Below are 17,207 nucleotides of genomic sequence, written 5' to 3'. Positions count from 1 at the left end.
TTGTGGCATTTATGTAGAGGTTCCATGGGTTTTTATGAATTAGGTGACACTTCAGATATTTTCAGAGATGTTTGCTAAATCGTGAAATTTCTGTAATGCAAAGCACCATATTTTGTATGCTTTCATTTTGTGGTGACTGTTGAGACTGGACAGGTATTTCATGTCCAGGAGGTAGAATAGCCCTTCCCCCCTCCCGGCATTTTATTTACGCAGATTGGATTTGTTCACATAACGAAATGTCTATGACCCTCCGATTACTAGTTTGGATGCTCTACAGAGCTCTAATAGTCTCTTTGAGCTATTGGAGAATCCCTAAGAATGTCTTCAACACGCAAGTTGTCTTTCATTCACAGGAGACATGGCACATCCGGCAGTAGTGTTGACACTGGTCGACAAGATTTCCTTGTCTATATGGTTTCTCTTTTGAGAGGCCATTCAAATGAACATGGAGGCTCTTTACCTCAAATGGATGTATCCTCGTTGCCACATGTTGCTTATGTGCTTGATGCGTTAGTTTATTACATACGAAATAATCCCAATGCGAGCTCACAGGCCAAGCGATCAAGTGTGGAAAAGCCAGTTGATGTTGCTGATACAGCAAATGATGATGAAGGTGGTGATGATGTTGATGATGAGGACACTGCTAATTTCAAACGCGATTCAGAGGAATACGATGACGACACAGATCATGTTGATGACGAGCCTATGCCTACGCCAAGCATACCAGGACATTTGCACAGGTACATTTACAGAGAGTTTCTTGTAACATTTGTTGACTATCTTCTGACTGGATATTAAGCGAGCTGGACTGCTACTGGTCACGCCTATTATCTTAAAGCTACAATCCTGGCCCAAACGGCCACCCCCTTTCCATCGTAATTTTGAAGTTTAATTTGCAAGCCTCCTGTAATTTCCAGTCACAAAACAAACTTAAGAAATTGTGTCCCCCACATCCCGTGACCAATGTTGAAGTGCATACCTTTACACTGCGCGCCCACAACACTTCAGTCGCCATTTTCAGTGCCCCCAAATCTCGGAATTCTGTGACTGTTAAGTACTCTATTTCCATCGGTCATGGGCAATATAATTCTGTTTTCAATGGAAAAATAAGCTATGTTTATTAGAATTTCATGTTCTATGATTATTTATGTATGCCTTCCTCTTCGCAACAATTCATGGAGTGGAAACGAAAACCGTTGTTGAACCATCTTTTTTCTCTTGGAGTGGCGGCGAGGAGTACCGCAATTATTGAATTGTGATTCCTCGAAGACCAGAGGGCGTTTAACGGCAATAATGATTAAAATCAATTTATTATCATTTTTGGAAAATGACGAAATAATTTCTTGGGCTACATTGCAAAGAATCTTGAACAGCGATTTCACTGTGGGATCGATGATTCTGGTTCAAATAATGTTATGCGTGACGTCTGCTCAAACTGCCAGCACTGAACACAGGCGAACATTTGGATACTGATCTCTATCACAATCTGTAAAAGCCTTTATCTTTTCGCTGTTCATTTCATTTTCCCACCGATAATAAAACTGCGTTTTGTGGAACACAAAAATTCCCGGATGTAAACAAAAACAGAGGCGTGTTTGACTAGGATCCTTTAAACAAGCTCTTTAGAAAAATGTTTGTCTCCAGACACCCAGCAGGGCGGCAGATTAAGGGCACAACTATTTTTGTGAAAAAAAAAAGTGAAAGTGCCCCAAACCTTTTGACCAGGATTGTAGATTTTAGCGTAGACAGGATTTATAAGCTGTTTGTCTGCTCAAGTACTTTTTTTATGTGTTTTGCGCGAGACAAATGGCCAGTTTTCACACTTCATTCCTATTCTCCCCCCTCCATCTTGGACTGCATACAACAAAAGAATCGTTGACCGAAATAATGTGGTTCTTTGCACTTAAAAATAGAGCATTATCCTTCATTGTTTTGTCATTGATACAGACCTTTCGTAGTAATTGTGGTGAGGCTAGAATATCATGGTACTGCTTAATGAAAAGGTTGGCCTTTGCAAAGTATGGCAGTATAAAATTGATCTCAATTACCTTCAGGGTAAAAGTTGTTTTTCCTAAGGCAGCTTCTTCTTTAAAGTGAGTCTGAGTTCTGATTGTTTGAATGAAAATTAGTTTTATCCATGTGGAATGGTAAAATTAATTTCTCCAATAAAATACTACTGTTAGACGCGTTGTGAAAGAGCCAGGTTAAACGAACTAGGGATCGTTCTATTGTGTTACTTAATATAAGCGAATTAATCGTTATTGTAAATGATTTGAACTCAGGAGTTGTATCATTAATCGAAGTACAATCATCTAGGTGAGCATAGTCCTGAGAGGGACTGCGTTAGGACAAAATTGACTGACGTTTCGACAACCTGAATGGAAGTCATCTTTAGAGTCAAGTGATTTGTGTAATGTCAGTAGATGCTATAAAAAATCGAGTGGTTGATGTGATTGGTTAACTTAGTCGTTATGTTATTAGTCGACTGTCAGTTAAGCCTAAATCACCTCAAAATCATTGCAATATTTTATTTAAGAAAAGCTGACGTACCTATTTTTACGTGTTTTTCTTTCTGCCAAACTGATTTCATGTGTGCTTTGGATATTTGTGCACCATTAGCTTTTTCGTACGAACTGATTCCACTACGGTGCTGGGATGTACTCCACCTGACCCATACAAGGCTCCTGTTGAAGAAGCACTGCCTCTTGCTTGCCAGCCACATTTGTTGCACCCAGGAGCACGTAGGGAACAGATGTTTGGTACTGTACAAGAGGGAGCCGATGGGAGCAGCAGCTGCCCATCTCAAGTCAACACTATGGCGTTATTATCTTCAGGAAGAAGTCAATTAGGACAACAAGGAGGTGTGGCAAAAAGAAGAGAGAAGTTTTTGTAGTTATTTTTCAATTATTTTTTGTGGTTGATTCGTATTTGATTAAACTTTTCCACCAGCAACACTTTAAAGTGTTTGACAGTCCTTTGGTCTTAAGGTGGAACATTCTGTGTTGAATAGATACTTATAAAAAGGTTATTAAACGTTGAAAAAATTACCCCGATTTCATCAATCGCTAATGGATATAAAACAAATTACATAAACATTCCCTTGGGTTTTGTCCAACTGCAATTTAGTAGTTGTGTTGATTCCTCCAGCAATAGCTTACAAGAACTTTAAAATTTGCTTACTTGCCCTTTATTTGCAGCCTCTAAAAGTGACTCTAGTGATGAAGATGAAGCTGTATCTGTTTCACCCACACCTTTTATTTGTAATCGAACGTCTGCAAATTCAATCTTAAGTCGCTGGCGTCTTTGCGTGGAGATGTTCGGCCAGGCCTTTCTCGAAGATGTTGGCTCAGAACCATCTTCTGTGCTGAATGAACTGGGCAGGTTTGATGTCAAGGAGATCAAGTTCAGAAGAGAGATGGAGCGATTAAGAAACTCCACTCAGAGGGATTTAACTCTCGAGGTAAATCTGTTTTTGGAGGTAATTTGGACAAAAGCACCAACGGGAAAGAGAGCAGTTCTTCAAAAATAGTGTCAAAACCAGCGAGCAAATCGGGATTTATAGGACAAACTTATTTCATAACGTAGTTAAGAAACTGAGGGATTATTTCCTATCAATGTGAACTCACAGTGTCGTCGATGTAAATTAGAAGCTATGATAGTATCTCATTTAAATTGTACAATTATAGAATTAAAATTACTTCAAAATATGCTAGTGCTTTTGCTACTACTGAACATTGAAACTTTGCTAAGTATATTAATGCACTTACTTTGTATAAGCTAGTTAGTTATTTGTGTATAACTGCTTTGTGACTAACTTGTAGGTGTTATTATATATTGTTTTGAACTCTGACTATACTTTTTATTTATTAATTTTTCTTGTAAGATTGTAACATAACAGTACATTTTGGATTGTAATGACCTTGCCACTAATAAGAGTACTTCACCTCCGAGCTAGTCAGTCGCAATGCGCGGAAAGAACCATTCACTTGTGTGGTATTTACGTGCATGGAATAGTTCAAACGTCGGTTGGTTGTTCCATTGAAGGTCAAAAGGGAAGTTAAGGCCAAATCATTGTAAAGGTGAAGAGTAACAAGTTTGTTTTAATTATGCATGCTTTTGTTTTTTTCCTTAATTTGCGACAGTTTCCGACTTATCATTGAAAACATTATTCTCCCCAGTCAGCTTGTTGTGAAGTCATTATTGAGCAAGAGTGACGTGTAGTTTAACACTTATTTTGCCTTCACTTAGGTTGAACGTGACCGTTTGACTTTGATACAACAAACTATTCGGCAGCTCAATACTCAGTTTGGGCGTAGAGGGCCTAGGTCCCGTCCAATGACCATACACAGAGTCAAGGTCACATTCAAGGATGAACCTGGTGAGGGGACTGGAGTAGCAAGGAGCTTTTACACGGCTATTGGAGAGGCATTTTTATCGGGAGAAAAGTTACCTTCCCTTTTCACTAGTAAAAGTGAGTTTTAATCTACTGTATTCAATTATGGACTGGATTGAGAGCAAACTGGCTGTTTGTGAGCTGAGCTTTCTTAAATAGGAGCGAGGATGGCGAAGTCGGTTAGTGTGTGGCCTTGGTGCAAGAGGTCCTGAGTTCGATTCACACATACTTGTTTCGACTTCTTTCCGTTCTGTGTAGCTTAAGTAGCTTTAAATAATTAAAATGGAGTACTGATAGCGAGGGGGGAGTAAAATGAGCGCACCGTCTACCTCACGTTTGTCAGTTGAATTACTGTTACGAGTTATCGACGTTAAATATGATTGTTTTACTTTACTTTACGTTACTTTACTTTAATAGTAGTTAGGAGAAATAGAAGGGCATTTGCAAGAGTCAGAGAAAACTAATATATGGATATTAGTTTTTTTTCTTGTTCCCAGCCCCCTGCTCCAAACTGTTTCAGTGGCGCCAATGCCCTCTTTATCACGCTGCAGAATTTAAGGGATTGCCCAGGGCTCATGCTAGCAGTGCAATAAAAAAGTCAGAGCTTTTTGGTTGAGGTTTAGTTGTTCTGGCTAGACTCTGACCCAACTGATATCCATTCTGTCAGTTGTTCTTGTACTATGCTTTGCGCCAACCCGAGAGATCAGTTTAGAGGGTATTATTAGTCACAATGGTGAAATTAGCTTGAAGGTGCATAAAATGTGGCCCAAGAGGCTGTTCGCGTTATAAAGCTCAATTTCTTTCAGAGACAAAATCTGCCGTTGTCCAACTTGCTTTGGTAGAGTTTTCAAAATAGAGTAAATCTTTTGTTACTTTACAAGCATGCAAACTTGCGTTTGTCAAACGTGTCTCTAACACAAGATACTGTTAAATTTTCTTGTGAAACAGACCTTGTGCAGCGAATCCGACGAGCCACAAGTAACCGATACAAGCGTGACCGTGATGGAAGACGGCAGCTATCTGCTGATGCGCGACCATTCCATTTCAGTGGAAACAGTAGTAACAATGTTGCTGATACAGAGGATGGTGAACCACTGCCTTATCACAGACAGTCATTAGGAGAACGTCTCTACCCGCGCGTTCATGCCTTACAACCTGTGAGTAATTTTAATGACCTGTGTCAACCACCGTGGTTATGTTTAGGCACCTCTTGGGTATGTGATTCAGTCACCTTAGGCTAGGCTCTTGGGGAGCATTCCTTTCGTTGCCTCAAACAATCCTCGGTAAACTAAAGAGTTTTAAAACAATGTTAGACGTGAGAGTCAATAAGCAATAATGCATGATGTTCTGTGAGGTTTATCATCATTCAGCTATTGTTCGCATATTCAGGCCCTTGCTAGCAAGATCACTGGCATGTTATTGGAGCTATCACCAGCACAGTTACTGCTACTCTTAGCAAGTGAAGACACCTTAAAACAAAGAGTGGATGAAGCGGTTGAGCTGCTTTTGGTTTCTGGGAAGTAAGTACAGAATAGTGATAATGATGATGATGATGACGATGATGATGATAATAATGATGATAATAGTAATAATAGTAATAGTAATAGTAATAATAATAGTAATAACAATAATAATATAATAGTAATAATAATAATAATGATAATAATAATAATGAGAATAATAATAATGTAGACCTTCAGGACACAGACATTAGAATCGAGAATGTGACCGCCAGAATTTCTTAGTTTTCGTAATTTTAATTTGGTTGTTTTTTTTTTTTTTTTTTCTGACTGATATTATCTGCATATATATATATATATATACATAAATGAATGAATAATCAGGACACGATCATACTTTTGCCTCTGGTTTTCATACAGGCCTGTTTCGTACAGGACGTTTAGTTTGTCCTGCACTCATCAGTGTGTAACCAAGAGTGATTTTATTCGTTGAAGATTACCGCTTTTTAGTCATACATGGCCGTTCGTGTTGCACACTCCTATTTACCTAACGAGCGTGCAACACGAACGGCCATGTATGACTAAAAAGCGGTAAAACCAGAGGCAAAAGTATGATCGTGTCCTGATTATTCATTCATTTATAATTGCCCTACCGCATGGTATAGAGCACTCTTAGTACAGCAAATACAAGCCTACTTTACGTATATATATACATATATATATATATTTATTATTATTATTTTTTTATTTATTTATTTATTTTTTAAATAAGAGTGGCTTTTCTTTAAGGAGCTTATCTTTATTTCCAATTTTTTTTAGTTAGAATGCTATCATGACATGAATTTTTCTTACTACAAATAAGAATATCTTTGTAAGTTTGTGCTTCATACTAGTCTCTTTTGTAATGGAAATGAATTATAATGGGTTTTAATAGTTTTTTTTCTCTTTTTATTTTTACTTCTAACTTGTAAATAGCAATTCTGATTGGAATATTTTAATAAAGGGATTATTATAATAATGATAATAATAATAGTAATAATAATAGTAATAATAATAATAATAATAATGATGATAATATCATCATCATCATTTCTTCGTGGAGATATTTAGTTTTCTCCCGCCCTATGTTTTACCAGTTCGTTGACGTTAACAAATATAAGTAAAGCAATCGCGCCTTACCCTTTGATGTAATTGATATAGAAAAATGAGGGACATTACAGGTCTTGTATTTTATTTTGGTGTTTTGCAAAAGGCCCTCAGTGTGGAAAATTGTGCGAAAGATTGAAAAATTGCCAACATTTGATGGAAAATTGTCAATCCGTCTGGGTAACCCCGATTTCCGAGGGGATGGGGTGAGACCACTCACATTCGTGCCATGTCATATATCTGATGTAATGAGAGGGAGATTTGTTTTATAGGAAAGCCAGTAATGATGGTGAAGAAAATGCTTCAAACTCTGGTATGGAGATTGACGACTGCGAGGATGACACATCACCGTTGTTCTTCCAACCAGGCAAACTCGGTTTTTACTCTCCGCGACCAGGAAAAGGCACAGATGAGAGGCTGAATTGCTTTAGGAATGTTGGCAGGTACATGTGCTGTGGTTTAATTTTATTCTTTTTTTGAAAATTTGTTTTACACAAATATACAACATTAACATGAAGTACCCATAATGCTGTTTACAGACGCAAAAATTTTATTCTTAGCTTCATTTTCTTCTTAAACCAGCTTATTTAACGGCTTATTTACCAGCTGCCTGAAAAGGTATTTTTACTGGGTTGCCGTATGGCAGGTCAGTCAGAATCTGAGTGGAATTTCTCCGTTTATTATTTTTTTCCGTGCCAAGAAAATGGCAAAGTTGCGCAATAGGTCTTTCCTGTCACTCCCCTGCTAAGTATTGTATTTGTGCGTAGAGTCGTCTTCGCGTATTTTTGGTAGGTTTCAGGGGGTAGTAGAAATGCCTAGATTTTATCCGGGGGACACAGTAGAACACTTACGGCGCGTTGGATTGACCCTGTTCCAGAATAAGAATACGTGGAGTGATGATTAAAACGGTATGTTTGGTGCGTTTCGAAGCAGCAAGGATAATAAAAATATGTTTAAAATAGCATGTTATCAAATGTTTGACAATTTTAGTGTGAATCTCCGTAAAAACTAAGGATTCCTAACTTATATTCCATATATCCCTATTCCGGAATACGGTCAATCGACTGCACCCTTAGTTAACCTGCAATGGCGTCAAAGTAACACGAATGGCGTTTTATTTGATCTTTGAACAAAGTATACCCTTATGGAGCTCAAGAATGGAACGTCAATTGGATAAACAAGACAGGCGGTGAAAAAGAGATAATTAGAACCTTAAGAGCGACGAGTAATGGTCTTCGACAACAATTGCGTTTTGCCGTTGGATATTTTACGAAATTTGGTGTTATGTACAACACGAACGCCTTGAATGCATCTGTGTTTACTGAAGTTGCATTTCAGTTGTCTGTCTGTTTCATTTATTTTGTACTTCACTCTGCGCAGTCTTGTGGCGCCTTCAACAGTGTTCCAGATAAGAGTTGGGTCTCGGGTAAATAACCTGACAAAGAAGGCTTCCTGACCTGACAGATGAAATGTAAATGATCAGTTAAATATTTCAACAAATTTAAAAACCGACGTTTCTTTGCGAAAAAGTACGTTGTGGTCAAAGGACCACTGCTGGACAACGTTTGGGTGACCCCTCAAATGGTCTGCATGACCTCCATTTGAGAAAATGAACTGGAACGTCCAACACGTCCGACAGGCAACCCAGTTATTTATTCTTACTGCCTGTAGGGTTAGTGAAAATAACAGGTTTCGAATTGTCCGCGTTTTGATGTTTCCGGTTGCTGCTTTAATAATTAAATCATTTCCTTTACTTTCTTCTGTAGAAAAATTAATTGCCTAACTAATGAATTCCACGGTAAATTTTGCGCTAAAAACCGATATCGTATGAGTCACGAAGTATGATATCGGTTTTTCGAGTGAAATTTACTTTGGAATTCACCAGTTTGGCAATGAATTTCGTTTCTGTTCCAGACATAGGTCCTCTAGGCATCATGTAACCTTATCAGAGCTTCTAAAGATATGCCAAAAATTGCACTACAGAGAAAAAAGTAGCCCAAAGCAAATAAAAAGAAACACTCAGCTTTAAGTTTATATCCCTCCGATGCTTGACTTGAGACACTGCGTAGCCACCAGTGTGGACCACAGCTATCATATGTCAAGCTGCATTGAAACCAGCAAAAAAATGCAGAAAGAAAACATCTTCCAAACCGTTTTTCACCGAAAAGTGTTGACTGTGTAATGTAAGAACTATAGTTGATGTAGTATGGCCGTGTAGCTGCGTCGAGCCACAGAAAGGGCCCAAATGTAAAGCCTCGCTTATGTTTAGGTGAATTAACCTGGGTTGAGCCTGCAATCCAATCGAAAACCAGTACCTGGTCAGCGGTCAGGGGCCTGGGGTGGCCGTAGGGGGTGAAGGGTACGATAGCTGAACCAACCCAAACCTTTACAAAAGTGCTAACCTTAGGCCTAAACAATGGGCTTTAGATCATGTTTAGGCCTAAGGTCGGCCTTTTTGTATGGGTTTGGGTTGTTTCAGTTTTGTTGTTCCAGGCCCCTCACGTCCAAGGGCACTTTGAGATATGGAAACAAGTCTTTACCACGTATGTGCGGACGGACGGTCGATGACGTCATGGCTATTAAACCAAGATTTCTCGCATCGATGGGCTACCATATTTTCTTAACAATGGTGCTCCGCGCGCGCGTGTAGCTCCGCCAAAGACTAAAACCAGTTACACCTGCCTGTCTAATGTATGGCTTGTGTAGTGGACTAAGAAATATCTCGTGAAAAGGATTTTTCTTTGTTCCCTCTGCAGGTGAGGGTTTAGCTTATTGCTGGTATTTTGTTCTGTGATGTTTGTATTAACAAAATTCTTTCCGCTTACAATAAAGGATCATGGGTCTGTGCCTCCTGCAAAATGAACTGTGTCCAATCAACCTCAACAGACATGTGATCAAGCACATCTTATCCAGGAGGGTATGGCAGTTTTGACACATTTATCGTTTTTTATAGTCGGGTTATTTCTTTTTATGGCAAAGATCAATCTAGTTGAATATGCATACCAATGCCAAATACAAAAGGAATATCTTAACTGCATTTCCTCATTTGAGTAGACTTTCAAAAGATGATCGCACTTTGTTTTTCTCTGTGTATCTTACCGTTTCCCCTTCTTAGATGGCATTTGTAAACTGTGGAAGCAATAAACATCACGAGTTTGTGTTAAATTTTTTTTGTCCAGAGCTGGAAAAATTTGGAAGTCTTTAAAGAGTTCGTCAGTAAAGAATCGTTTTTCTTCGTGTTGTTGCCCTTGGGTTCTTTCATTTTGGCACATTATTTTTGTGATGATGATTAGTTTTAGGGTGAGATGTACCAGCCAGGTTTCCATTGCTACTGACGTTAGCAGGATTGTTTGTTGCACTCACATCGTTCTTTTGAAATATTTGATCTTCTTTAGATTGGTTGGCACGACCTTGCATTCTTTGATCCTATGCTTTATGAAAGCCTGCGTAAACTAATCGTTGAAGCCGCTTCTCCTCATGCTGAGGAAACATTTAAAGCTCTGGACTTAACATTTAGCGTCCAGGTGACTGCAGAGGAAAGCGAGGGTCAGGTAGAGTTGGTTAAAGACGGAAAGAATGTTGCCGTGTGTCCTTCAAATGTCCATGATTATGTGCGGTTATATGCTGAGCAAAGGATGCTGGGCTCTAACATTAAAGCTCTTCAAGTAAGGATGGCATTGATTTTTCTTTTGCTTTTTTTTCGTATTAAGAGGGATACAGTATTTTGATGTGAATTTTTCAAGACGATAGCTCCTTAAATTGTTCTCAAACTTTGACATTTACTGGCTGTTGTTGTACCAGCAAAGTGAAACTGTTGTGGATCATGTACTCGACTTTTGCTTAGGAGACAGCATAAATGTTGGTAGTGTCCGTTTTCATGGTGTAAAGGAAATTGCTTTGAATCTGGGGTCGATATTTAGAGCGTACACCATGAAGCAGTGTTTTATGATGTTATACGGGAGAAAGATCATTGAAAGCATCCCTGGTTGCTAGATTATAGTATAGCTCGAACGCTATCTTGAAATGAATCCTGTTGATCATAAACCAGGAAATGCACGTTCTTTATTGTTTTCAGGTGTACGCAAGATTACCCTTCAGTGGGAAGCTCGAACTAATTATTCCGCCTCTGAAAACATTGTTTTCGCTTGGTCCTATAGGGGTATCTTTGTTTATTTGTCTACATTTTTTGCCTCATTAACACGGGGCTATCGTTTTGAAAGTGCATTGCATAGTGAGCTATCTATGAAAATTTGAACACAATATTCCAGATAATTTCTGAGCAATGTTGCCTTTTACAAAGAATGTATTGGATCATAAGCGCTTTTGCCACCCAAGAATTTCTTAGTTTTTGATGGCTAATAACCGGCCCGTTATCAAAGCTAAAAGGCTTAAAATTTTATATTTAAGGTGGCTCAAACCAGTCTCAACTTTTTCACGAGACCTTGTTATTAAAAGGATTGACACTACAACACTTTATCACTGAACAGCAATGTTATGGTACCATGTAAAACATCAATTATTGCTGAACAAGATGCAGTCATTTTTGTGACGTTACAAGTTACCATGGCAACAGGAAAGCCTTGCAAAAACACCCTATATTTTGGGTTTAGTTGCTCATATCTATTGCAAAACAGTAATCAGCAGGCCAAGATGAAACTCTCTGCAAAGTTTTAAAAAATTCTGTGGAGCGGATTCAGAGCTGCCTTAAAATTTCAATTAGTTAAGGTGGCCCTAATTCACTCCACAGAATTTGCAGAAAGTTTTATTCTGTCATGCTGATTACATTTCAGAAATAAAAAATGGGGGGTCATCGTGTTTGTTTTTGAGATATCAGCTGCCAAAACCAAAATATGGGATGTTTTTGCAGGGCTTTCCTGTTGCCACGGTAACGTTTTACGTCACAAAAAAACCTGAATCTTTAATAATGGTAATATGGTACCATAACATTGCTTTTAAGTGTTGTAGTGTCAATCCTTCTAATAAGAACTTTTCTTTCAAATGTTGAAACTGGTTTGGGCCTTCTTAAATAATGTTTAAAAATCGAGCAGCAGTAATTTATCAGGTTTAAAAACACGAGGCGTAGCAAAGAAAATAAGGAAATAAAATAATCTTATCCGTGGAGTGGATTTGAACACGGAGCTTCTACTCTATAGGAACCGCTTCTTTCGGCTTTACCACTGAAGACCAAGACAGCGCTTTCTCAAAAAAACAATTATTTTAGTTTCCCGTAGAATGTCGCTACTGAAGAATTATTAGGCCTAAGCTAGATTAAAAATTTAAGCCTAAGCTTAGATTTTGAATTTTTTAGCTTTGTCGTGAAGTTTGGAAATCGACCTTTCGCAGTGTTTCATATTGTTTGTTGCCTAGTGATAATACAGCATTATCAAATAGTGTTTAAAATATTGTCCCTGAGCAGCTACAGAGGTGTGGCGGTCAAGTGGTTAGGTGACGGGTTAACAATGAACGTTTCCAGGTTCGAGTCCTACGTTGGAGGTATATCTATGACAAAATTCAATGATCAGTATTTGAATTAAAAGCGTCCAAATCATGAAAGCATCAATACAAAGCTGAATGGCGACAAGCCGATTCTGCAAATGGCCATCACGGAAAGAGGCTTAATACAGAGAGGCATAACGCGAAAAGGGTAACGCAATGAGGCATAACGCAGGGCCGTAACGTAAAGAGGCATAACTTAAACAGGAAGAAAAAGTTCGATAGCGATTGTATGCCCTTTCCCTTGAACAAGCGATTGACGTTTTGTTTTAGAGCTCAAATTATTTACGGAGTACACAACTAGTCTCCATTCTTCAAAGGGCTTTTGCGTTATGCCTGAGCGTTATGGCTATTTTGCGTTATGCCTTTTGCGTTATGCATTTCTGCGTTATGCCTTTTTGCGTTATTCCTCTTTACGTTATGGCTATTTGCGTTATGCCTCTTTGCGTTATGACAGTTTGCGTTATGGCTGTTTACGTTATGCCTCTTTCCGTGATGGCCATTCAGCTTTGGATTGATGCATTTACGATTTGCACGATTTTATTTCAAATAGTGATCATTGAATTTTGTCATAGATAAACCTCCATCCCTACGTCGATACACTTGGGTTGTCTTTCAATACATATATGATTATTTCCCATAATCCATATCAAATGGAAATTTCAGTGATCCAGATGAAATTTGAACCCAGGACCCTCTGTGATCTGGTCGAATGAGCATGTCACCCTTGCTCACCAGTGTTCAGTAGCTCAGTGGTGAGAGCAACCGACTATATCACGGAGGGTCGTTGGTTCAAATCCCATCTGGAACAAGGATTTTTTCTGAATTTCCAATAGTTGAAGTTGCAACATACATGTATGTATCTAACTTCAGATGGTATGGGAGAAGGTTTAGGACCTGGCGTAAACATATTCAGTTTGCAGGTAAAGTGAACCCAATGGATTTTCAGTTTATAAATTCCCCCATGTACAGAATTTACATATAGATGGTTTGCCACCAATCTCTTGAGACTTGGGTGACAATGGTGTAATGTACAATTGCTGGTGGATCAACAAAAGAAGCTAATAAGAGATCTTTTGTTTTCGTCCAATAACATGGCAGCAATGACGTCATCAATACCTGCTATTGGAATGAAGCGTTGATCTTATTTACTGTATGCATTGTTTTCATTGTAGTCTCTGCGCAATGGTGTACTTGATGTTTTGCCTTTGTCAGCATTCGATAACCTAACAGCTGAGGATTTCCGTCTTTTGTTAAACGGCTGTGGAAAAGTGAATGTTCAGCATCTGATGAGTTACACATCATTTAATGATGAAACAGGAGGTACACAAACATTGCCTGAAATAGTACCCTTGAAAACAACCTATTTTACAAACTTTCAAAGCTAGAAAGATCCTTTTTTTATATATTCCCCTACATTTGTTAACTGCTGCACCCCGTTATTCAATGACTGAGAATTGTTTTAGGCTTTTTATTTAAATGCAGAAATGGAGGTGCCGATTTGTAGGAATTAGGGGGTAAATTGAACAGGCAACATTGAAAGGCAAATGGTCGTTTTTTAGGTGCGGGAGCTGATAAACTGCTCAAGTTTAAGAAATGGTTCTGGTCTATTGTGGAGAAAATGACCAATAAGGACAGGCAAGACTTGGTAAGGTTGATTTGTTTAAAATGTTTGACTTCGGTTTTAGACGTATTGCTAATTACCAAGGAGTTTAAGTCTAATATGTTTCTCCCAAGGTGTACTTCTGGACCTCAAGCCCTGCTTTGCCTGCAAGTGAGGAAGGCTTTCAACCTAAACCATCTGTTACCGTGAAACCAGCTCATGACCATCAACTTCCTACAGCAAACACCTGCATATCTCGATTGTATATTCCACTTTATTCGTCTCGTAGTATTCTCAAGAGCAAGCTTCTTCTGGCAATCAAGACAAAAACATTCGGATTTGTGTAGATTGAGAGTGCTATGACTATTTTTTGCAACTGTTAAAAGCAATAATGATCTGGATATTCATCTTTAAGGCAGTATGTCAGTTAGGCATATCCTTGCTATTTTTTTTTAAGAATAGTGTTTGACTGGTACTAGCAGTGTCCGTTGTCAATTGAATTAAGTTGATGGGTCGCGAAAGACAGGAGTTGCTGCATGCAGCTTCAACATCTAGGATCCATGCCAGCCTGAGTTGCATTTCTCTTTGCCATTTTTAACTTTCTTGGATACAAGTGAAGAAAATTTTATCCCTTGTCTATCTTAGGAAGGCCACTCATTAAATCATGAATCAGGGCTGTAGTTGACATTATTTTAGTTGATCATGATAATTTTTAGTGCAGTGGTCACCACACATAGCCCGTCTGGATGTGTGAGCGGGCGGGGAGTGATTCAGGGTTCAATCCTGCACTGAGAAGCATCAGTTTTTGGAAACGTTTTCTTGTGTTTGAGGGCCTACTGACGTGTTTTGGGGGGTGTGTTGCTAAGGATGTAATGGTTAAGTAATTTGAGAGAATTTTGCATTATTATGGTCAGTTTCCAACTTTGGTAAACCATGACCCTAAATATGACACCGTCGTGTCACGCCCATGGTCACGTGACCAATAAATATATAATCAGTGGTTTGATAATTTGTATTCGTTTTTGCATCCAGCCAAGCATGGTTTTCTATTTATTATGTAAAATGTTATTTTTAAACAGATAAACGATACTGAAAACCCATAACATTTTCAAAAAAGATGATTTGAAAAAACCAATGCTTGAATATTCTTGGCTTTCACTCAGGTGACCAACAGCCGTGTTTTTCAACGAAAATAAAAGAAGACGTTAGCATAATAATAGAGTTCAATTCCCGGAGGATTGGATCGGGACACCAACATGGCCGCCATTTCATTGTTTGGGGACACCAACATAGCGGCCGTGACGTCATGTGAAATCCAAGAATATTCTGTATTTGGGGGTAAAACGTGCCATATAAAAAAAATCAATTCAATTTAAAAAAAACCGCCGGAAATTTAGCTTTTTCTCAAACCGGAAGTCCGTTCGTTTACGCTTGCGCAGTTGATCTGAAAGAGAGCTCTAGGGAGGACGAGGAAAAACTTTCGATGCAAACAACAATTAAGAGATTGTTATCAAATTTTCCAGGTCGGTGAGTGGGTTTTCTGGTCAGCTCACGATATGATGACGTCAGTTACCGGAAGTAACATTTCACTTCCTTAGCAACGCGCGAAAAATCTGTCTGTGGGCCCTTAATGCTTTCAAGTAATGCAAAAATATGCTTCTCTTATTAACTGAAAGGGAAAGTTGGACACAAGCCCTCAGCGCTCACACGGTTTCTGCAGCATTAAGCACCTGAAAGCCACCAACAAACCCCTGGACAGGATGCGAGCCCATCTCAGTGCCACTCTCTGTTAGCCCGATGTAGCCAACGTGACCACAGACTTAGACGACACAGGAAAGAACTACATCGGGCTAACAGAAAGAACATTCAAACAACGATATACGCAACATAATCTAACATTCCGCAACAGAAAATACGCTAGCCGCACCGAATTAGCCACGCACTCTGGAAAAAACAAGGACAACGAGAAAAACTACAAGAGAAGCTGGTCTGTCATCTCTTCAGCAAGCGCCTACAACAACATTTCCAAACGATGCAATCTTTGCCTAACTGAAAAACTCCACATCATTAAAGCCGTCAAAGCAAGACATGAATTACTTCAAATACTTCCTAGTTAACATCGATCTCAGATTACAATAGATTCAGTAGAATGATAAAGATTGAGTATCCAACGGTGATGCCACTTGCGAGGAGGATCCAAAAGGATACAAAACGTCTTGACTCAGATAAGTTAATAGGAAGAATGAAAAAATGAGTCGCTGGCGAACTTCTCACAGGTCTGGTATATTATAATCTCGTGTAAACGTTTCGCCCTTCGGGCTTCCTCAGTACACGCTAAAAACTAAAAACTAAAAATACTTGGTACAACTGAACTTGCGCTATTTATACAAAACTATGAACCAAAGGGTGTAAAATGTTTAAAATTACAAAAAAATTATAAAAAATCACAATAATATGTCATGTAATACGTGCGGTTTGAATACATCGAGTGGACAATACGTGAGATAAGAAATAGTTAGCTCTATTCCGAAAAAGGCGTTAATCACCAGACATCGAAACTAATAATTTTAAATAAACAACAGGACTTTGTAAATCATGCAATCAGGTGGCGAAATGATGAGCCCAGGGCCCCTAAAAAGTAATAGAATCCCTGAACAGGGCCTGTGAGAATGCCGATCTGCACGGCGTAACTGGAAAAAAAAACAAAAAAAAACAAAGCCCAACTGGTTGCACAATTACTCCAGTGAATGATTAATTAAACCTTATTCTATTTTTGGAATTAAACTCGGATCTTTTGTTCAAGCCGTAAGGTTGGAGGGTGCATAACTGTGCGCACCAAAAAGCCTCTCTTGTAAGTAAAACCATGGCCATATCATCAGTAGTGTCATTAACAATTTTTTCAATAACAATGAACTCAAAGTCAGACATGTGATGTTCTTTTCTATTGAAATGGACGGCCAATTCACACGTGGCCTTGTTGGTCAACATAGCCGATTTGTGATTACGAAATCTGACCTTGAATTCATTCGATGTTGAACCTACGTATTGAATCTTGCATGTTTTACAGGTGACTAAATAGATGACATTCTTCGACCTACAATGTACATCCTGT

General features: G+C 38.7%; 2 protein-coding genes across 3 annotated transcripts in view; one reads left to right on the top strand and one right to left on the bottom strand.

The window, feature by feature from the left end:
- LOC138032116 (E3 ubiquitin-protein ligase UBR5-like) overlaps positions 1 to 14,773 on the top strand; it is a 90,456-nt gene extending 75,683 nt beyond the window's left edge. For both annotated transcript variants that reach the window (XM_068879709.1, XM_068879710.1), the window contains 12 exons: positions 354 to 740; positions 2,620 to 2,861; positions 3,198 to 3,460; positions 4,249 to 4,471; positions 5,342 to 5,550; positions 5,783 to 5,913; positions 7,272 to 7,442; positions 9,832 to 9,916; positions 10,395 to 10,664; positions 13,668 to 13,815; positions 14,055 to 14,140; positions 14,230 to 14,773. In XM_068879709.1, coding sequence (XP_068735810.1) covers positions 354 to 740; positions 2,620 to 2,861; positions 3,198 to 3,460; positions 4,249 to 4,471; positions 5,342 to 5,550; positions 5,783 to 5,913; positions 7,272 to 7,442; positions 9,832 to 9,916; positions 10,395 to 10,664; positions 13,668 to 13,815; positions 14,055 to 14,140; positions 14,230 to 14,442 — 2,428 coding nt within the window. In that variant the 3' untranslated portion in view covers positions 14,443 to 14,773. The remainder of the gene's footprint in view (positions 1 to 353; positions 741 to 2,619; positions 2,862 to 3,197; positions 3,461 to 4,248; positions 4,472 to 5,341; positions 5,551 to 5,782; positions 5,914 to 7,271; positions 7,443 to 9,831; positions 9,917 to 10,394; positions 10,665 to 13,667; positions 13,816 to 14,054; positions 14,141 to 14,229) is intronic.
- LOC138032119 (beta-parvin-like) overlaps positions 1 to 17,207 on the bottom strand; it is a 212,006-nt gene that overhangs the window by 104,027 nt on the left and 90,772 nt on the right. The window lies entirely within an intron of this gene.

The sequence above is a fragment of the Montipora capricornis genome, chromosome 14, assembly GCF_036669925.1.
Source record: "Montipora capricornis isolate CH-2021 chromosome 14, ASM3666992v2, whole genome shotgun sequence".
NCBI lineage: Eukaryota > Metazoa > Cnidaria > Anthozoa > Scleractinia > Acroporidae > Montipora > Montipora capricornis.
The sequence above is the reverse complement of the archived record's forward strand: the minus strand, read 5'-3'. Positions and strand labels throughout refer to the sequence as shown.